The 23,133-nt window shown below is 42.7% G+C and overlaps 1 protein-coding gene across 3 annotated transcripts in view; it reads left to right on the top strand.

Annotated features, from left to right (window-relative positions):
* LOC137519470 (serotransferrin-1-like) overlaps positions 1-21,723 on the top strand; it is an 88,642-nt gene extending 66,919 nt beyond the window's left edge. For all 3 annotated transcript variants that reach the window (XM_068238432.1, XM_068238427.1, XM_068238438.1), the window contains exons 12-17: positions 2,085-2,267; positions 2,791-2,941; positions 8,130-8,212; positions 9,466-9,650; positions 17,927-18,107; positions 21,122-21,723. In XM_068238432.1, the coding sequence (XP_068094533.1) occupies positions 2,085-2,267; positions 2,791-2,941; positions 8,130-8,212; positions 9,466-9,650; positions 17,927-18,107; positions 21,122-21,171 (833 nt within the window). In that variant the 3' untranslated portion in view covers positions 21,172-21,723. The remainder of the gene's footprint in view (positions 1-2,084; positions 2,268-2,790; positions 2,942-8,129; positions 8,213-9,465; positions 9,651-17,926; positions 18,108-21,121) is intronic.
* The last annotated feature ends 1,410 nt before the right edge of the window (positions 21,724-23,133 follow it).

Genomic DNA, 23,133 nt, shown 5'->3' with positions numbered 1-23,133 from the left:
AAAATGCAGAACCTCCATACCAAGCTGAGACAGATGCTGTATTTTGCTTTTCAGGGCAGTGGTACAGGAAGAGCCATTAACAGCCAAAGAGGTGCCAATAGTAACACTATTCAAGAACAGGGTGAATTGCTGCTGAGGGTGATGTGCCAATCATATCCGAGAACACACCCTCAGAGAACACCTCGACCAACAGTTATCCCACTGCCTTGGGTTAATGATCACCATGAACACTCTGAGGAGCGAGGAACCTCTGGACTTCTGGGTGTGCAGGCTTAAACGTATGGCCAGAGCTGTCACAATTTGCCATGTAGCTTTGGCTTGCCCCGCATCAAGTGCAGCTGGAGGGATCGTGACAGACAAGTGAAGCACACAGCAGTGTCGATTACATAACATTTACAATATACATGAAAGAGGCTTAGATTTCAGAGAGTTACAGTACCAACGTGTAATATGATTGTTACGCATTATTACCCTGGCGCATGCCAGTTACTCTAGGCATCATGTCTGCCCTGGCCACCTATCCTGCACCACCACCACCTAGTATCGCATTTGGCCTTACTTCGACTGGCTGTACCGCAACCAAAAATTTGTAATATTATTTTGGCGCATGCTAGTTACACCAGGCCTTATGTCCACCCTGGCCACAGGCACAGCTTTCCTGCACCACCACCCAGTATCTCATTTGGTCATACTTCCATTGGCTTTACCCCAACCAAAAAATTATATTATTACCCTGGCGCATGCTAGTTACTCAGGCCTCATGTTTACCCTGGCCACAGACACAACTATCCTGCACCACTACCCAGTATCTCATTTGTCCCTACTTCGATTGGCTCTACCCCAACCACAAAATTGTATTATTACCCTGGTGCATGCCACTTACTCCAAGCCCCATGTTCTCTTTGGCCACAGGCACAACTATCCTTCACCACCACCAGCACGGCACATAGTATGTCATTTGGTCCTACTTTGGTTGGTTGGATCCCAAAAAATGTGTTAATATTATTGCTTTCCATGGTGCATGCCAGTTACTTCAGGCCTTTATCTAATACAGAGGACATTTGAATATTTATTTGGCAGGTATTTTCTATGGCCTTACCTTGTGGGGTTGCTATTTCAAATGTTTAAAGCGGAATATAACCCTGCATTTCAACTTTGCTCTAAAACATTATTTACAGCATATTATATGCGAAAAGCATTTTTTTTTACTAGACCAGCATTGGAATGGTTAAACACAGAGGTTTTAAGTTCCGTGCAGACGTTCAGATAGTTACATTCTATTTAGTTATATGTATATATTTAGAAATGTTACACACTCTTTGGCTGTCCTCCAACTCCTTCTCAGTGAGAGAGATGAGTCACAATAAACACTTAGATACATTTGTGTAAACAAAAAGTATCTAACTCAAGTTCGGATGCGTCTGCAAAAATCTCCAGGGACTTTAAAGCCCTGTGTAACCCTTCCAATGCTGGTCTAGTAAAAAAAAAAATGCTGGTTGCATATAATATACTGTAAATAATGTTTTAGAGCAAAGTTGAAATGCAGGGTTATATTCCGCTTTAAGCTGCTAATTGCTCAATTTTTCAGGCCTCACCTAGTGTGGCTGCTATTTCTAATTCTAATGTTTAAGCTGGAAAATGGCATTTTTTTTTAGCCCTCTGCTACAGTGGATGCAACTACAAAATTTTAGGCTGCTGCTTGCCAACATTTCAAGGCCTATGCTACAGTGCCTGCAAGTTGCTGCAACTAAAGTGTCATACAAGTTGAAATATTTAAAAATGTAATAATTTCATATAAAAAATGTAAAACACTGGTATACAATACCAGAGATTTCAGGACTCTGCTACAGTGGAGCCAATACTAAATATAGTGGAAAAAATCTCACAGCTCCATTTAGACAAAATACGCTATTCATCTTGTTTTGGCTCCATTGGTTTTAGTTATTGTATTTTTTCTGATATATATTTATTTTATTTAACTCTGTAAAACGTGTTTTGATTGATGTATGTTTTATCATTATGATATATGTAAATCATTTACCTAATTTTCTGAACCGCTTTTTATCATGTAATCACCTTTGTAGGGTTCCCAGGTCTCTATGCTCTAGCTGTCGCCAGGAAGAGTATGAAAGCAGTGACCCTTCTTGACCTGGCTGGGCGTCGCTCCTGCCATGGTAATATGTACAGCCCAGCAGGATGGCTCCTACTCAGCAAATATACAGTGCGGGCACCAAGGAACGAGACGTGGGATTGTGATATTAATTCGGGTAGGTAGATCAGAGGAAATGAGCAATAGGACATGAATTACATCTTTCCCCAGATAAGCTAGAATTATGCACATCCATCCATCCTCCTTTTGGTGTGAATAGCAAATATTCAGTAACTACTAGTGATGCTTCTATTTAGTGCTTACAATGGAACCACAGTTCATCATTTGCTTATTTGTCAGAGTAAATTAATCATGAGATAAAAATCAATAGTATTTCACACAACATACATAGTAATACATAATTATGTTTTGGATGAGGTTCTCCACAGCTGACCTGTTATTATGTTGTCTGAATATTGTCTTTTCAAGTTTTTATGACAGTTTTCATTAAATTATCAAAAGGGTAACTTACTGTTATACTCCCTTTTGTGTTGACAACTTGTTTTACGTTATCTATTAATGTAGTGTATAATTTTTTATCTCTTCATGACATGGCTGAAGTCTTGTTTTTATAAGTGTGGTTTGGTTCTTGTTAAAAAAGTGTATTTAGTTGTCCCTTTGGCTTTGCTGTCCTCCTCCAGCTTACAAGAACTATTTCTGGAAGGGGTGCATGCCGGGAGCAGATGGTGACCTCTGCAAGGTGTGTGTGGGCTGGGAGGAGGGTGGCAGAGTCAATGGGAGGTGTGCAGCCAATCATGACGAACGGTTTTATGGCAACATGGGTGCGCTCAGGTAAGTCTATAAGAGAAACTGCAAGAAAAACAAAGTGATTATTTATTTATTTAATGTTCTAAGGTTACTTGTTAAATGTGTGTAAAAAGCTATTCTTAGATGTGAAAATCGGTAGTTACCTCAGCAGAGTTCTGAAGGAAAAATACACAACTCAGCCACTTGTAGAGTACCTAAATTATAGATGACAGTTTGCTTTAAACCTAATAAGTTGCCAAGATATATTAAATCACACATGATAAAGTACGACACCTCCCTCCCCGGGTCTTTATTCCACATATGGCCATGAAATCCTCACCTTGTCTGAAGTTGGGCTCTGGCAATTTTTTTTCTTTCCTAACCGTGGGCGCAAAGGATGCTGGGGGATATATGTCGTGACTCCACCCCCATGTCCCACTCTCATCCCACACACACTGTGAAAAGAGATGTAATCTGATTCAGGCAGGCAGACATCTGGGATTAGAATTATGTTCTTCTCTGCCTCTGCTCCGTTTCTCACTTCTTACCCAAGTGCTGTACCAAAACAAGCCTGACTTTTATAATGTCATCAGACCAGAGTAGACCATAATCTGTACAGAGTATGTGTAGGCATATTCAGGGCTGGGCCGAGGCATAGGCTGGAGAGGCTCCAGCCTCAGGGCGCAGTGTAGGAGGGGGCGCAGAATTCATTCAGCTGTCAGTCCTAATTGTGTTTGAAGCAGAAAGAAATAATAAAAGGGGATACATGGCAGTGACTGCAGCCAGATAACTAGATATTAAGGTGTTGGGGAGGTTGTGGGCCCTGTGGCGCCTCTTAGTCTAATAGCAATCAGTGTGTGACGGCTGGGGAGGCAGGGATGGAGGGGCACACTTTGGGGTCTCAGCCTTGGGTGCTGGAGGACCTTGTCCCGGCTCTGGGCATATTTGCAGGACATTGAGGGCACAAGATTAAAGGGGAGGACACAATGCTGAGGGTTTACTTGCAAGGCATCAGCATGAGGAGAAAGATGGAGGTGACACTATGGTGTACCAGATGTAAACTTTGTATGTACATCTAACTATACACAGTAGATAGACTACATACATGTATTGCAATTAAACTTTTTTTTTATTGACCGGAGGTAGTCTTTAACATGTGTGTGCTCCTTGTCTGGAAATACAATGCTCAAATACAGGAGAATCAAATACTATTTTAATTCTTGATTCTGATTGTGGCATACAGGTAGAAAACAGTGAATGTGAGCAGAAAGTGACCTTAAAGAGGAGCTGTTAGGTATAGGGTCTCAGAGGAAAAAAAAACGCATATATCAGTAGCTAAATATTGGCTGTACATACATTACATATGCATTTCACTGTCCACGTTTGGATTTCACAGAATTTTTATATAGTATTTGCAGAGAATGATGCTCCTTCATGGCAGGTTCCATGTTTGTCTGTGTTGTATGAAGCCAATTGTGATGTCATATCCTCCCTTTCCTTGCTTCCTGATGATTCGACTCACAAAAAAGATCAGGATCAAAGATCCTAATAGTTCATGATCCGGACAACACTACTGTGCAGTGAATATTAACTATCCATGTGTCTAGGAACAATAGCGACTCAAGCAGTATACTCTAACCGAACATGTGCCCTGTGAACAGCACATTGATTTTTCAGTGCTGTGAGTTTAGGCTGCTGTTACAAGCTGCTGTAACATGAGCCTGTAACTTCCCACTGCGAAAGCAGCCTTAGGGCGGAAGGCATAGGGAAATGAAGGGGAGGACCAAGGGAGTGCACTGGGGAGAAGAAGCAGCCCCAGAATGCTTTGCAGTTTCTGTTATGCGTCCTGCCGGCCTCCTTAGGAGCTTGGGAATACAGAGCCTTGCTGTCCAGCAAACATCAAAGTAAGAGAGATTTTTAACTTCAGTATTGCCTTTTTGGCTTCCTTCTAAACTGTTTAACACAGGAGAATAGAGGTTTAAATTAGCTTTTGCAGCCTGACAGTTACTCTTTAAGACCTTTCAAAAGATAGGGTTTACTGTTCATGGATAGATGCTGTAATACAGTAGTATAGCACATGAATTACCAGTACACCCAAACATTGTTATATTCATTCCCTTACTAGTATTCAATACATTATTCTTGCACAGAAAATTATATTGAGATGATTAATTAGTCTTTTGTGAGAAAATGTTTGTCCAATTTTGATTAGCCTAAAAAGGCGTCATTCAGTTGTTAGCATCATGTTTGTTTCAGGTGATAATTAGAGTGTGCAGCCAGGCCTTTGCAGTACTTTTAAAAAGGCCTTCAAACATCTATACTCAACAACCTATACATGAAGGTATTTGAAAACCACTGCATACCCATCTGAAGCATTTGGGCAGTAGCTCAGGTCGTACCATAGGTGGCTACACATTGATCTACAAAAAAAATATTCATGGTCCATTTGATGAAATTCAGTCAAATAATTAAACTGAAGTCTTGGAAAATGTCAATATTGCTAGTTATTTTGTAATTACATTATGTAGTGCCAGCATCTTTTGTGGCTTTATGTAGTTCTAATGATTTTTATGGTTGGGTGTGATGTTGTCATTTGGTTACTTTTTCTTAATTAATATTTTAGCAATGAACTTAGTTTTAAAATAAGGACTATTTATAAAGATTGCTATTTTAGTGAAGAGCATATTTTGACTATTTAATGCAATCAGCTTGGTTACTTCCTATGTGTAATGTACCACATTTACCTAATTTTAATAACTTCACACAAAACTGAATTCAAACCAACTATTCATTGGTGTCAGAGGCTTTTTAAACTGCTATTTATAATGTATCTTCTGTTCTGTAGCCTCAATCAATCAATCATCTTAGTTGACAAATACCTTACATGCATTGGCTATATGGAATGAATGTGACTTTGATGGTCCCTCTAGAGGCCATGTGGTAATTACATCTATAGACCACATTACTTTCTTATACACTGTGGGACAGATTTATCAAAGCATTACCAACAGTTTTTTTCTTGTTAAAGGGAAGGTTCAGGGAGGGTGGGTAAAAAATAGAAATCAATTTCCACTTACCTGGGGCTTCCTCCAGCCCGTGGCAGGCAGGAGGTGCCCTCGCCGCCGCTCCGCATGCTCCCGGTGGTCTCCGGTGGCCGACCCGACCTGGCCAGGCCGGCTGCCAGGTCGGGCTCTTCTGCGCTCCAAGGCCCGGAACTTCTGCGTCCCACGCCGGCGCGCTGACGTCATCGGATGTCCTCCGGGCTCTACTGCGCATGCGCAGTAGTTCTGCGCCTGCGCAGTAGAGGCCGGAGGACGTCCGATGACGTCAGAGCGCCGGCGTGGGACGCAGAAGTTCCGGGCCTTGGAGCGCAGAAGAGCCTGACCTGGCAGCCGGCCTGGCCAGGTCGGGTCGGCCACCGGAGACCACCGGGAGCATGCGGAGCGGCGGAGAGGGCACCTCCTGCCTGCCACGGGCTGGAGGAAGCCCCAGGTAAGTGGAAATTGATTTCTATTTTTTACCCACCCTCCCTGAACCTTCCCTTTAAACAGTTCTATCCAGTGGAGGGACAGTTCTGCATAATAAGAAACGTCTTAAATTCTACATAATAGCGGCAATTTAGCATGAATTTCTAGAGCTACACTACAGCTAAGAAAATTGAAAATCCAACCCTAAACTGTTGCAGTGCTTAATAGCAGTTCTACAGCTTGTGCACAGGCTAGACATGATTTGTGAAGGGCTCTTCCCCCCTACTGAATACCTCACAGCCTGCTGGTATCAATATAGCAGATGTGTTGGTTACCTCAGCAACCGCTATTTCCCTTACACACTGCACTGTCTGAGAGACCTTCCTAACACCTCCTATTTTACAACAGTTTTAGAAGGAAACTGCACTATCTAATTATTTCTTAAGATGCCTGAGACAGTTCTACACAGATTTTTAAAAACCTACCAATATTTTGCCTCAGACACTCTTGATAAATGTTCACCCATAAGTCTACCACAGTCTAATCCATTAAAAAAATCTTACTAAATCTGCATGTCTGCACAGTATGCTTTCCAAATTCTACAAAGAATTACAAGTTTTATAAATTTGATAGATTACTTCAAATTGGACCATGTACAGTTACAATACAATTTGAATACCATTTGTATAAAAAGGCTCTTAATTTTGAAGGTTCAGTGCTGAATGCTGTAGACGTTGCTAGGCTACAGCCGAATGTCATGCTCTCTCCCCCTTTTGTGTCTTGGAAAACATTATACATTTTATTCATCATGTTACTTTTATCACTGTCATTACCGGTTCTATAGTTTGTATTTCATATTGTTTTTGTATTTTGTCACTAATTATGTATCTTGTATATTGTACTCCATTGTCTGTTATGTACCCCATGTTCTTTTCTTACTTTGTACAGTGCCACAGAGTATGTTGGCGCTTTATAAATCAATAATAATAATGCTCTGAAGGAGTAAGAAGGGGACAATGCACTTGCACAAGATCATCTGGCACTCTAAACCTTTTGCCAACACATTGGAGCAGCTAATCACACACTAATTTCTTGGCTGAGACAGCCTAAGCCAGAAGCCTCTTCCAAGTTTAGTCTAACCTGTGAATGAGACTTAAGTTTTTTGTACAGATCATTTTGAAATAAACCCACGTGTGGTCACTACTCACCAGGTAGCTGCTCAGTTCTGCCTACATTCCACACCCTTTCAGGCCCATTCACACTATAAATTGCAAAACGGTAGCACTTAGCACTTCCATTTTGCATGGGTGAAAATCCCTGCTCCCAATTCCACAATTCAGAGCAATCGCAGTCAGCGCTTTATAAGCACTGTACCATGATCGCTCTAGAATTCTGGCAAAATGTTGCATGTTAACGCATTTTGCGATTGGCACTAATCGGAAAATGCCCACAATCAGCGCCAAACGCGGCAGTGAGATCACTGCCATAGAGTAAAATAGCACTTTGGTGATTAGCGGAAATCGTCAGCTAATCACCATAGTATGAACAGGCCCTTCTTGAAATGCTAATTAAAGAGAAGTGATTCATAAACCCAATGGTATCCAGTGTGTGACCACACTAAGAAGTATATGGTATGGGAGAGGTCTGTCTGTGCACATTATTTTCTAGTTTACCTTATAATTCTTACAGCCATTTTCTTGAGAACTATTTATATAGTTTAAGATATGTATATATTTTCTATTATCCTAATGTTTTGATACTTTTAGGTGCTTAGTTGGAGATCCAAGTAAGCGCAGTTACGGAGACGTTGCATTTTTGGAGCATCACTCGCTGCAAGAAAACATAGCAAGTAAGTTGCAAAATTCCATCATGAAACTTTTTTATTGACTGGCCTTTGTTTATATGTATGAACTATGTAATCATGTAGCTTTTCTTTTAATTTTATCTCCCTTTAACCTACCTCTACCAAACACGAAAGCAGCAACACCCCTCCCCCATATTTATACTAACATGATTCCCAAAAGTTCTAGTGGTGGAATCATGAGGGGGCTTCTGCATGAAGCCCTACTGGCTTATAGAGAAGGACCACTAGTTCCATGCACTGGCACAGTCTCCAACAGGTATTGCTTCTGTGGCCATGGTATGCAAGCCAATCACCTCCTTCCTTCACTATCATTTACAGACGGCATAGCTTTTACATCCACAAACCAATCCTCCCATTCTAAAAAATAGTGGTGGAAGGGGGGGGGGGGGGGGGGGGACAATAGCATGATGTGGTGTAGAGTAAAGCATTCAGCAATTGGGTTGTGATGATTTCTGGGGTGCATTCACATGATTGTGGGAGGGGTGTTGTAAGATTTGGGAGAGCATCATCTAAAACGTTGTATATCCAGGCAGTCCACATGCATGGTAAATTAAACTGATGCCCACATTTGTAGACTCTTGTAAGTATACAGTGAAATTTGGGATGTCAGGAACAAATAGATTTAAAGAGGAACTGTAGCAAAAAGGGGAAAAAAATAAATAAAAACATTACAAAGTGAGAAGTTAAAAAATAGAAAAGAGATCAGGAAATGATTGATATTCGCTGTGTAATGTGTTCATATTGTTTGATCCACAATCAGCCTGCACATAATCATATTTACTACTAAAGACATGAAAAAAAAAAACAGACCCACCAATTGCCATTATCTATAATCACACCCCCTAACAATGTGATAGGCTAAACGTTTTTTTTTTTATAGATCTGCCTATGCACAGAGGAAGATACTAATTGCTTGGCAGTTGGAAACCACTGTTATTTCTCACAATGCAACAAGGCTCACAGATAGGAAACTGTCAGGACCTATGTGCTGACATCACAGTTTGGGAGGGGTTTTACCACAATATCAACCATATAGACCCCCTGATAATCTATTTGAGAAAAGCTAATGATTTCTCATGGGAAAGGGGGCATCAGCTACTGATTGGGATGAGGTTCAATCCTCAGTTACAGTTCCTCTTTAATTAAAAAAAATATATCCTGTAGAAGGACTTTAAATGTTTTTGCATACATTAATATTTCAGTCCAAAAAACCCTAATGAAAACAATTTTCACAACAGATCTGAAACGCTCCGGATGGGCAGCTGGCTATAGAGCTTCACACTTTGAGCTTTTGTGTCCAAATGGTGAAAGAGCCCCACTGACTGAATGGAGCACCTGCAATCTTGGGGTGATCCCACCCAATGTAGTGATGACACGCCCTGTAAACATTGCAAAAATTAATGACTTCCTAATGAAATCCCAGGTAAGAAACACTGCTTAAAAAGAACATAAGGAAGCCTTTTGAAAAAAAAGTGTAAAATTGGCTTTTGCAGGAAGAAAGGAATAATCACAGCTGTTCTGCAGCAATGGAGGTTGATCAAGCTTTTGGCTAGGTGTACAGTTGCAGGGGCGTAGCTACAACTCACTGGGCCCCATAGCAAACTTTTTGGCCAGCCCCCACCCAAATGAACCCCTCCCTGCAAGTGGTTTCCCTGTGTCCCTATAGTTTTCTACCTGGAACTGCTCCAGTAATGGTAACCTTGTGGTCCCGTTTGGAATGGGAACTTTTTGACATAAAAGGAGGGACATCTTTAAAGAGAAACTGTAGCGAAAATCTTAAAATTTTAAATATATGTTAACGTATACAATTAAGAAGTAGATTTCTTCCTGAGTAAAATGAGATATAAATTACTTCTCTCCTATGTTGCTGTCACTTACAGTAAGTAGTAGAAATCAGACATTACCGGTTTTGGGCTAGTCCATCTCTCCATAGGGGAGTCTCAGCATGGCCTTTACGCTTTATAACAACATTTCCTGAAAAAGATTTATACAAAGATGCTGACCAGCCTCTCTGCTCACCATACACTTTTATGGCAGTTGGATGGAGCAGCTGCCATTCACTAAGTGCATTTTGAAAATAAAGAAACCACTGTGAACTCTCCCTAAGGAGATGGGCTACTCCAAAACCTGTCGGTTCTGTCAGATTTCTATTACCTACTGTAAGTGACAGCAAGATAGGAGAAAAGTAATTTATGCTCATTTTACACTGGTACTTCTTAATTGTATTTGTTAATATATATATTTTAGATTTTTGCGACAGAGTTCCTTTAAAGTAAACATGAGATGATAACACCACAAGGATCTATATACTTACCTGGGGCTTCCACCAGCTCCCTGTAGTCCATGGGCTCCATCAGTGTCCATCCGTTCTCCTGCCAGCAGTTGGGACTACTGAGCATGCACAGACTTTGCTCCATGCCTCCGTAGTCAGGATCTCGTGCTTCCTACGCAGTTAGTTAAAGCCTATAACTGATCTGGCAGTTACTGGGGCAGTCAGGGAATTTACTGGGGCTGACAGCGGCGGAACAGTGAGCCCATTGATGACAGGGAGCTGGAAGAAGACCCAGGTAAGTATAAACTGCTGCCGTCTATAGGTGTTTCTTTGTTTTTGCATCCACATGCCACAGACGCTAAAAGCTTTTAACTGTCAGGACTTGCCATTGTACAATACGCGGGCAGGTACACACTGGCACGGCCTGACGGCCAATCACTTAATTCCCTATTGGCATGGAGGTGCAATGCTGGAAGCAAACATAAGGAGAGTGTCAACCCAATCTTATCGCCCACTTACAACTCTGCAAGGAGGGAGGAGAGAAATCCAGACGCTCATATACGGCTCACTGGCCTTAGTTTGCCCAGCGCTACCCTAGAGCCTTTCCAGTCCTCTCCTTTTGCCTCCGTTGCCCCCCCATGGAGGTTAAAAACACAAGTAATGAAGGAGGCACTCAAAAGGATATTTAAACTGTACCCCAAAGAAGGGGGTAACCCTGAAACATGTGAGACAATAGCATTAAACCTACTTTTTTAGCTTTTTAAAACAGAAAATAAAACTGGGAGGTTCTAAAAAAATGAATATATTTTTCAGGAGTAGGATGAATGAAATTGTTTATCATCACAGTTTATTTTCAACTTGGATTTTCCATAATGTCCATGTATGAGTTAAAACGTTTGTACAGTATTTAGTTTAAATTGCTGTTGCCGCAAGGGGCCCAGTGATTTCTAGTTACGCCCCTGACTATTACCTAAACTGGGGACACCTATAGACCTGGCTACTTATACTGTACTTAGAGGGGTGTGGGAATGTTGGGGTGGAGGGTCCTGAAGGAATGTTTGGGTGGGAGGTCCGAGGGGTTGGAAGTTCATGGGGGTGGGGGGGCATAACATTTTTTTGCTATGGGACCCAGTCATTTCTAGCTACGCCCCTGACACCTCCATTTAAGTTATTCAACCAACTGTGAGTTCTCATGAAGGGTTTTGTAAGTACTCACCTCCCCGAGTACTTCCTTAGATGAGCAGGTCCATTCTGCGCCAGGTGCAGGCTTTCACAGGGGGATAACAGGGGTCTGAGGGAACGGATAGAGGACTGGGAAGGCTCTATGGATTTTCTCTCTCCATAGGTGAATATTTTTTTCCAGGTTAGCTTTAGATTTGCTAGAGAGTTGTGAGTGAGCAAGTGATGGATATCCAGAGTGATGGAGGAGCGTAGAGATAGTGGGTTGGTGAGTAACTGTGGACTAGATCAGCGATGTACGAAGGTGTGGTGGATAGATCTGTATGCCAGGCAGAGCATTTTAAATGGAATTCTGAGGGGGACAAGGAGCCAGTAAAGGGACTTTGCAAAGAGACTACTCACTTAAATGGAAAGGAAGAAGGATTATCATATAAAACATATCATTTATTTATCACAAAATATAAAACAGCTTTTCTTTATAAAAACCAGAGCCCTGGCTCCCATAACCTGGGGGACACAATCGTCGACCAATAGGCCCAATATCTAATCATTGACATCAAAAGTTGATCAAAAAACTTAAATGCTGGAGCTCACAGCAAAATTGCAAAAAGGACATATAGGCCTGTATGGTGTGGACCACAAGAACAGTTCAAGTTCAAAGTATAAATGCACAGAAGTAGAGAATCCTAGGCAATCCAATAATTGTCAGAGAGTCAAGCAGAGAACCCTCCTAGTATTGCAGCAAACACAATCATTGATAAACATTCCATTCCATCTGAACAGCAATATTCCTGGTTAAACAATGTGATCAGTGTAGTCACCAACTCAGGTGCCCCTCATTTAGTCTTCAGCCATACTGTATAAGTGGAGTTCCTCAGAATGTCCATCAAACATACTGTTTACGTGACCATCAACCTTGAAGCCGATTTGTAGTTTAGGATATAGTTAGGAGATCACAGATGTACAGTGTGAAAGTCCGCCAGGGATAGTTCCCTTATGCAGCTCTCCAATCCATTGGGAGGTCACGTGATGGATGATAAAGCGTGAATATCATGTAAGTTCAAGACATGGGGGTCCCGTGGTGAGTGGTATCACAATATATTGCCCTTAATTATATTGAAGGGATGTAATAAAGAAGATGGAGTCCATCCCTGTGCAGGGTATTATGGAAAAAGTGCATAGGGTGCAAAGAATACTCATCCGTCCTGTGCAGATCGAAACCAAGGGTCCCCCGGGTGGAGCAGGGCTACTGGTGGGCAAAGAGCCCTGGTTTGCCGACCGGTTTCCCTGGCAAAGTCGCCAGCATCATCAGGGCAGGCTCATCAAGTGTCCCCATCAGTGCGAGTGCCGGCCTCATAATGGCGCCCGGCGGCCCCAGGACGCCACGCCGTACGGGGATCCGCCCCACGCAGGCGCGTCACATCGCTGCGCGCGCATGCAAGGGGACCAAGTCCCAGCCGGCATAGAAGAGCAGCGCACATCCCCACCCCACCGAGGGCGCCATCATGCGGCCTAGTTGGAGATTGCCAGCAGCGAGCTGAGCCCAGCTCCATGGCTTACCGCAAGGCGGGGAGGGGAAAGCGCGCAGCTCTAGGCGACAAGGGTCGCCTTCTGTGACGCCCCACGGCCGCCTTGACACCATACCACCAGGATTCCCATCCATCCCAGGTCCAACGCCCGGGGCCCACCACGACCAAGCGGGGGGGGCGCATCACCAGGGAGGCCAACACGCCCTGGAGGCATAGGTCCATTACATTTTATCTGTTAATATGTTAGATAAATAAAAATATTGTTATATATCAATCACGTATCCCCTGGAACACATGCTCCTATATGAGGGGTATGGACCAAGCACTGATGTATCCAGGTGATCATGTGACTTTTGTATATTTTATTTTATGTAGTGATATGTATTCAGACCTTAGTAAAATTATATCTCTATTTATTGAACAGATTGGATTTTGGTGAATCCCCTTCTGTGCTGGTGCTATGGCCCCCTGGGTATTCCTTATTATCCTTCCCCTGTTTGCCGTGTGGGGCGGGCATGGCTGGGCTGTGGTCCCCCGGGGATGCGGCGCGCCCGGAGATGCTTGGTCCATACCCCTCATATAGGAGCATGTGTTCCAGGGGATACGTGATTGATATATAACAATATTTTTATTTATCTAACATATTAACAGATAAAATGTAATGGACCTATGCCTCCGGGGCGTGTTGGCCTCCCTGGTGATGCGCCCCCCCCCGCTTGGTCGTGGTGGGCCCCGGGCGTTGGACCTGGGATGGATGGGAATCCTGGTGGTATGGTGTCAAGGCGGCCGTGGGGCGTCACAGAAGGCGACCCTTGCCGCCTAGAGCTGCGCGCTTTTACCCTCCCCGCCTTGCGGTAAGCCATGGAGCTGGGCTCAGCTCACTGCTGGCAATCTCCATCTAGGCCGCATGATGGCGCCCTCGGTGGGGTGGGGATGTGCGCTGCTCTTCTATGCCGGCTGGGACTTGGTCCCCTTGCATGCGCGCGCAGCGATGTGACGCGCCTGCGTGGGGCGGATCCCCGTACGGCGTGGCGTCCTGGGGCCGCCGGGCGCCATTATTATGCCGGCACTCGCACTGATGGGGACACTTGATGAGCCTGCCCTGATGATGCTGGCGACTTTGCCAGGGAAACCGGTCGGCAAACCAGGGCTCATTGCCCACCAGTAGCCCTGCTCCACCCGGGGGACCCTTGGTTTCGATCTGCACAGGACGGATGAGTATTCTTTGCACCCTATGCACTTTTCCATAATACCCTGCACAGGGATGGACTCCATCTTCTTTATTACATCCCTTCAATATAATTAAGGGCAATATATTGTGATACCACTCACCACGGGACCCCCATGTCTTGAACTTACATGATATTCACGCTTTATCATCCATCACGTGACCTCCCAATGGATTGGAGAGCTGCATAAGGGAACTATCCCTGGCGGACTTTCACACTGTACATCTGTGATCTCCTAACTATATCCTAAACTACAAATCGGCTTCAAGGTTGATGGTCACATAAACAGTATGTTTGATGGACATTCTGAGGAACTCCACTTATACAGTATGGCTGAAGACTAAATGAGGGGCACCTGAGTTGGTGACTACACTGATCACATTGTTTAACCAGGAATATTGCTGTTCAGATGGAATGGAATGTTTATCAATGATTGTGTTTGCTGCAATACTAGGAGGGTTCTCTGCTTGACTCTCTGACAATTATTGGATTGCCTAGGATTCTCTACTTCTGTGCATTTATACAAAGTAATATACCCGCGGCACGCCTGCGTATACGGTTCCCGACTGCGGGTTTGACCAGACAGAGGGGAAGCAGCCTTAGTCAAGCTAAAACAAGGCTGGGACCCCTCAGAACACCTCTCACTGCCACCACTAGCTGTTCGCTAGACACTTCCACTCTGCTGTTGAGTCCTCAGCGCGCACTCCGCGTTTTCGTATTCGGGTCAGCTTTGCGCTTAGGCCAAATACGGGAACGCCACGCACCCACACACACACACAGTTGCAATCTTACACTGTCATGAAGCAAAGACCCACTAACAGTCGTTCCGAACGATACTGTTAGCCACTCTGCTGTCGCTACTCGCACTGGCATTGTTCGTACGTTGGGTCAGCTGTACACTTAGGCCAACGTATGACAAACGCCCCCACACACAATGCAATTACAATTTCATACGGTAGTGTTGCTCAAGCGTACAATTAGGCATGAAACTTATACACGGTTACACTTCAGTCTCTTCTAGGCTATGAGTGTTAGTTTAGTACGGCAGAAGTCAAGCTTATTAAATAATAATTTAATATTCTAGAAAAACATGGAACAGTGCAGAACTTAATATATACAAAAAGATTACAAAAAAAAAAGTAAAAATAGTTACAAGATAAAAGTTACAAAGATAACACACAAAGCGATTTTGCTTACCAAAATAAAGGGATCCAGATAGAAGAATCGTGGACTTTTGTGTGGACGGACACAGTTCTGGCTAGACCAGGAGTCCACTAGCTTAGGCTGGGAGTCCAGCCGCCGCTACCGTCAGAAGAGAACTGATTTGAGGTAGATGTCCCCTGGTTCTTATAATGAAATATTCGCCTCAAGGCTGTAAGCCTGTGTGGACGGGGGGAAGCTAGATTTAATTACATCCTCAGTCATAATTGGATCTCCAGAGATCTAACATCCACCTGCGAAAAATGTACAATAGCCCACATACATGAAAAGACTTCCAATAGATGTAATTTACAGGGTATAGCTTGCACCTCCAGCAATAATTCAATTTCCTCACAATGAAATAGTGTTTAACACACATGCCAACTTTTGGTGCAGCTACTCTTCCTGACTTAGCCTACAGTTCTTCACTTCCTCAACAGAAGTGTAAATGTTTCAAGTGTCAAGGACTTCAACACACTTCACTTCTGCCATTGTCTTATTACCCAAGCATTATTCACTGAAGTCCTCTTTAGATGCAAATTTGAAGTTCCCTGACTATGTCCTGATTGGTATAATGGGACAATAGGGCTTCTAATTAGCTCCCTGCTCTCCCAGGAACTGAGGGTAATTGTATTCCACACTGTCACACAGACAAGTACAGCTTCCCCCAAAGCCAGATGATGACCCATACATACGCATCTGAAGTACGGTACATAGCAGTCAGACAGGCAAATGAAAATATTATCCTTACATCATAAGCACCCCAATATATCTCCACACTTTGAACTTAAACTGTTCTTGTGGTCCACACCATACAGGCCTATATGTCCTTTTTGCAATTTTGCTGTGAGCTCCAGCATTTAAGTTTTTTGATCAACTTTTGATGTCAATGATTAGATATTGGGCCTATTGGTCGACGATTGTGTCCCCCAGGTTATTGGAGCCAGGGCTCTGGTTTTTATAAAGAAAAGCGGTTTTATATTTTGTGATAAATAAATGATATGTTTTATATGATAATCCTTCTTCCTTTCCATTTAAGTGAGTAGTTTACAATTTATGAGTCTCAGACTCAAAGGAAGCACTTTAACTACAATTTTGAGACCCATAGTGTGAATAAAATACTTTGCAAAGAGAGGCAGCTAAACAGGAGTGGTGGGAGCTCCATTCTTGATAGATTGCAGGGGTCAGATTCTGTTCTCAGGAAGTCCAGAAAGGAGGAAGCTGCAGTAGTCACAACGGGAGATGACCAGAGCATGGACTAGGAGTTTGGAGTTGCTGGGGGGGTTAAAGAGAACCCGAGGCGAGGTTCTCACAACAAAATCCCCATACAGAGGCTGGCTCTGCATATGGAGCCCAGCCTCTGTTGCTAATCAGTTCCCCCCTAAATCCCCCCTGCACTTAGCCAGACCCCAGAAATCACAGCCGCGCTGTGCGGCTGTGTTTACCTTTCTAAGGTCCATCTCGGTGCTCCCCCCGCCTTCTGCAGAGCTCCAGTCCCCGCCCGCGTCCCTTCCCTCCAATCAGCGTGGAGGGAAGGGATGTGGGCGGGGACCGGAGCGATACAGGAGGTGGGGGTGAGCAGAGACTGACGTTAGGAAGCTAAACACAGCCGCTGCTGACACGCTGCGTGTCGGCAGCGCGGCTGAGATTTATGGGGTCTGGCTGAGCGCAGGGGGGGATTTAGGGGGATCTGATTGTCAACAGAGGATGGGCTCTATAGGCAGAGCCAGCCTCTGTATGGGGATTTTGTTGTGAGAACCCCACCTCGGGTTCTCTTGAAGTAGGAGTGAATTTTGAACTAGATTTAGTTTTTAACATCAGTTGTTTATTTGTTCTATGCTTTCATTTCAAAGTTTAAAGAGACATTGAACTGCTTGAAATTTTAATTTAAAAAAAAAAAAGGGGGGGGGGGGTATGAATTGTGTACAAATGTATAATTTCAATGAATACATTCTTCTATCCACAGTAAAGCGCTGGCAATTCTCAAAACTCCAAACAGCGCTGTAGTGTGCCCCAGGCCTAACAGTTTCTCCAGAATTAGAGATGATCAATTATATGCAGCCAGAATTAAAACCATTCAAAACTGGCAAAAAAGTACAAGCTGGAATCATATGCAACTTCTATCAAAATGAGACAGAATCTTTGCTTGGTTTGACAGCTGGAAGCTTGCATGATCTGAGAAATTACACTACCTGCAGATTTCTGTTTAGATAAATTAATAAATCTGCCCCAGATGAGACAGGCAATAGATGTTCTGCAGTGTATGACAGTTTTTGTGCAACTCTCACAGGAATACCTGAAGTCATCCAAATGCTCCGAGTTCCAGCTCTACAAGTCAACAAATGGAGGAGATCTGCTGTTTAAGGACTCGACTTCTTGTCTCCTACCAGCTGGTCACCTCACACTTCAGGACATTCTTGGAGAAAGCTTCATGACACTTGCAGACTCTGTGTTTCACTGCACATATACAGGTACTTACGTCTTTAGTTCTTTTATAAATCTATAATGTTGTATCAGTTTATATTAAAAATAATAATAATGCTACAATACACTGAATCAGTAGTTATAGGGAAACTGTGTGCTTGAAGTGGTATGAAACTCAACATTTCTTCTTTGCTCTAAATGATTATTTACAGCATAAAATCTACCAGTAAACCAGTATTCAGTTAAATACAGTACTTTGTTCTTCAGTAGAAAGCTCACTGCTTCAGTAAGCAGCTTCTGCAGCATCCAAAAAAGTGATAACATTGTCTTTTGTTTACATTCCTTTGTCTGCTACATTCCTAGCTGTGCTGAAAAGAAGCTTTCGCTGCTGTAGAAGCAGAGATTGGAGATGTGATCACCAGCTAGATTTTATTATATAAATACAGCAGCTATGCAAGAAAATGCAATAGCAACATTCAGAGCAGATAAACTGTACTTTGGGAACTTGTAAATTTGTAAACAGACAATACTACATATGCACAAAAACAAATATGGTAACTGTATGGGTAATAAAAAGTAGGACTTTTTTTAATTTAATGTTTTGTAAGAGTTTTATCCCACTTTAATGTTTCAGTGACAGGAGTTTCTTGCATGCTGTGGTGTTAAAACAATTTAGCTATGCTGAATTGGGTGCAATAATCACCAGAAACGCAACTCTCTCCTAGCAACAGGCTTCTCTGTGAGCCTACATGGACATGGCTGACATGGCTGTATGGAACTACACAGATAACTGTTGCCAATGCTGCAAATTGCTATCTGAACTTCCTGTCGGTGTTAGAAAGTCTTAGCTGGCTGTAAATAAAAGGAAATATTTTAATGGCATTAAATTTCCAAATAGTTTTGGAGCACCCGTCTTTCCATATAATCCATGTAACCGATTGGAGCACCCAATAAGAATCTTTGCTACATTCTAATGGTGCCCATACACGCTACAATAAAAACTTTCAATTTTCCCATTTATTTGACCCAATAAAAGACAAAAAATAATCTTTTTTTCCATAGACAAACTAATGATTTTTATTGAAAACAGGATAAACACCTATAAACATTTTTGGGGAAAATCTTTATATTCAATCTAATGGAATAATTGAACAGAATAAAGTAGACCTGAACTCTTGCCCAGGACAGAGAGAAAACAGAGAAATGTACCCTGTGGGCCATATGCAATTCATTTTTTCACCTGAGTTTTCAAACTTGACAATAAAATGCCCTTTAAAATACCCAGCAAGCAAATAAGTGCTGAAAATAATTTTCATAGTACTTTTTCTTGAATTTTTTGGTACTTTTTCTAGTGCAAAGTGCTAGAAAGTTATTATAAATCGAAGAAAAAAAAAATCAACTCTTAGGAGAAAACTCAGGAGAAAAAGTGAATTGCATATGGCCCTGTATGTATTTAGAGAGTTAAAGCGGATCAGAGATGAATAATTATAACAAGAAACGTGTGTGTGTGTGTGTGTGTGTGTGTGTGTATATATCTTATAGTTTACACAGCAAATCTAGCTGATTATTCCTTCTTGTGATACAATGACAGCAGCCATTTGTAAACATTACAAACAGGCAAGCTTATCTGCATCTTCTGTGAAAAAAACCTAATCCCCCCTCCTCCCCTCTGCAATCTCTGACTAGTAATACCTCCCCCTCAGTACTTAGCTCCCATGAACCCTTGCCCTGTCTGAAAATGCCAAGGCTCTCTGAAAAACTGTAGGCGAGGCTTGTTTAGTTTATAAGGAATTAGAGTATTAAAATAAAGTATTTGGCTTAAGGAATGCCCTATAAACAATAGGAAAGGAATACAATTATGCAATGAGTAAAATTTCATCTCAGATCCACTTTAAGCCTGTTTAATTCCCCATCATTTGTGTCTAATCACAAGTTATTTGATCTCTGCTCTGTGTCACATGACTGCCACAGCAGAAAAAGCTGTTTGAAAGCACAGGATGTTAACAACATGTCTACTTCCACGAATCAGGAAGTAGAAACAGTGCAGATTTATTTTAGGATTTGCATCAGCTGTAACAAATACATGTTTTTCTGTAAAGGTTATTATGCTGTTGTGTATCTTTTAGAGCAGAGAGGATGTCCTGAGTTCAGGTCTACCCAAAGTAGATTGGGGGGGAAAAAAAATAATAAAAAAAAGGGAGGGAGGGGGGGGCATACTTCTTTAGGAAGAGAGAAGCCTTTTTATCCTCAAGAGGTTTCCAGTGTCCTCCTCACACCCACCACAGCTGTGCATGGACCCCTGAAATCTGGAACAGAGCAGACAAGAGTGTAGGCAGGTATGTTCGTGTGGCTGGTATGGGTGCACCTGTGCAGTAAGCCAGAGCTGCTCCAGTGGCACCACGCTACTGCTCAGGATGGCCGCGCTCATGCATGAAGGGGTACAGAGCCACAAACTTCCAGAGAGTCCCCAGCGAGCTGTGGTGGGGAGAGGAGGACATGGGAAGCCTCTGGTGGATCCAGAGACTTTCTTTTTTCTAGGCAAGTACTGGATCTTAGGTTTCAATCTGACAGTTTTTCTTTAAAGCACATGTGAAGCAAAACAACTGAAGTACTGCACAACCCCGCCTGTCTTGCTTCCCATAACATTTGTTTTTCACAGTGCTGTGAGTGTGCAATTTGATTCCCTCCCAGCACCTGCCTATAAAAGTAACACCCTGACCACTGTTTCCGTCACACCTAGTCAGTCAGGGTGCTCATCCACTAATACAAGACATGGCTGAGCAGCGGAGAGGCAAGTAAGGCCTATTTTTCCATGAGCGACTGACAGGTGGTGAATTTACTGCCTGTCAGCTGCTTCTGTCTTCGGCCAGGCTGTAGCTTGCGCTCTGCACAGGTGGCAGGCTTCACCAGACATCAGCTCAAATACACAGTGCTTCATTAACAGAAAGCAATGCTTTGACTGCATTTGTACCCACTCAAGGAAACCCATAAACTTGGATGCATTCAGCAATCTCCTTTTCTCTGCCTTGCAATATAATCCAGCTATGATTTATTTTTGCAGGTGTCATGGATTTCTGCAATCAGGATATTTGCGCAGACACCAGGAATTAAATTTACGTCTGACGTTCTACCAAAAAGGAAATCTGGTTCAAAGGAATTGTACATATGAGTGCTACTGTAATTTTAACAGTTGTAATAGTTGAAGAAGTTTCAAGGTGAATACATTTAACAAATAGCTAATGCCAATGAGGCAGCTGTCATGAGGTAAGTTTTACAGGTAAATGAAGGTAGTTTTACTACCATCAATGGTTGGCTGGAATACTGGTCTCTTAGCTTCAGTAGTCTCAGTCAGTCACACAAATGCAACATGCATGCAGGCAGTGAAGACTGAACAGATAATATATGAAGTTAGGCTATGTTCACACTGGAGCTTGGCATTTCCTGTAAAAGTAGCATCACAATAGTGAGTAAAAGTTGCTACACTGCAACTGCAAAAGCGTACATTGTCAGGTTATGCACACACCAACGTGAAGTTACCATTACAATATAATTGCATGACGTTAGCTAGGAGATTATATTGTCCAACGCAATTGCACCGCGTCAGAGTGCAAAAGTTTAGGCAACTTTGTTAATAGTCATGATTTTCCTGTATAAATCGTTGGTTAAGATAAAAAAAATGTCAGTTAAATATATCATATAGGAGACACACACAGTGATATTTGAGAAGTGAAATGAAGTTTATTGGATTTACAGAAAGTGCGCAATAATGGTTTAAACAAAATTAGGCAGATGCATAAATGTGGGCACCACAAAAAATAAATGAAATCAATATTTAGTAGATCCTCCTTTTGCAGAAATTACAGCCTCTAAACGCTTCCTGTAGGCTCCAATGAGAGTCTGGATTCTGGTTGAAGGTATTTTAGACCATTCCTCCTTACAAAACATCTCTAGTTCATTCAGGTTTGATGGCTTCCAAGCATGGACAGCTCTCTAACTCACACCACAGATTTTCAGTTATATTCAGGTCTGGGGACTGAGATGGCCATTCCAGAATGTTGTACTTGTTCCTCTGCATGAAAGCCTTAGTGGATTTTAAGCAGTGTTTAGGGTCGTTGTCTTGTTGAAAGATTCAGCCCCGGTGCAGTTTCAGCTTTGTCACCGATTCCTGGACATTGGTATCCAGAGTCTGCTGATACTGAGTGGAATCCATGCGTCCCTCAACTTTGACAAGATTCCCAGTCCCTGCACTGGTCACATAGCCCCACAGGCAGCATGATGGAACCACCACATTTTACTGTAGGTAGCAGGGGTTTTTCTTGGAATGCTGCGTTTTTTTCTTCCACGCATAACGCCCCTTGTTATGGCCAAATAACTAAATTTTTGTTTCATCAGTCCACAGAACCTTATTCCAAAATGAAGCTGGCTTGTCCAAATGTGCTTTAACATGCCTCAAGCAGCTCTATTTGTGCCGTGGGCAGAGAAAAGGCTTCCTCTGCATCACTCTTGCATACAGCATCTCCTTGTGTAAAGTGCTCCGAATGGTTGAACGATGCACAGTGACTCCATCTGTAGCAAGATGATGTTGTAGGTCTTTGGTGCCGGTCTGTGGGTTGACTGTTCTCACCATTCGTCGCTTCTGTCTATCCGAGATTTTTATTGGTCTGTCACTTCGAGCCTTAAAGGGGAACTGAAGTAAGAGGTATACGGAGGCTGCCATATTTATTTCCTTTTAATCAATACCAGTTGCCTGACAGCCCTGCTGGTCTATTTCTCTGCAGTAGTATCTGAATAACACCAGAAACAAGCATGCAGCTAGTCTGGTCAGATCTGACTTTAAAGTCTGAAACACCTGATCTGCTGCATGCTTGTTCAGGGTCTATAGCTAATAGTATTAGAGGCAGAGAATCAGCAGGGCTGCCAGGCAACTGGTATTGCTTAAAAAGGAACTAAACATAGCCTCCATATACCTCTCTTCAGTTCCCTGTTAACTTGAACTAAGCCTGTGGAAACAGACAGCTAAAATCTCTGAGACAGCTTTCTGTATTCTTTCCCTAAACCATGATGGTGAACAAT

The sequence above is a fragment of the Hyperolius riggenbachi genome, chromosome 1 (assembly GCF_040937935.1).
Source record: "Hyperolius riggenbachi isolate aHypRig1 chromosome 1, aHypRig1.pri, whole genome shotgun sequence".
Taxonomy (NCBI): Eukaryota; Metazoa; Chordata; class Amphibia; order Anura; family Hyperoliidae; genus Hyperolius; species Hyperolius riggenbachi.
The sequence above is the reverse complement of the archived record's forward strand: the minus strand, read 5'-3'. Positions and strand labels throughout refer to the sequence as shown.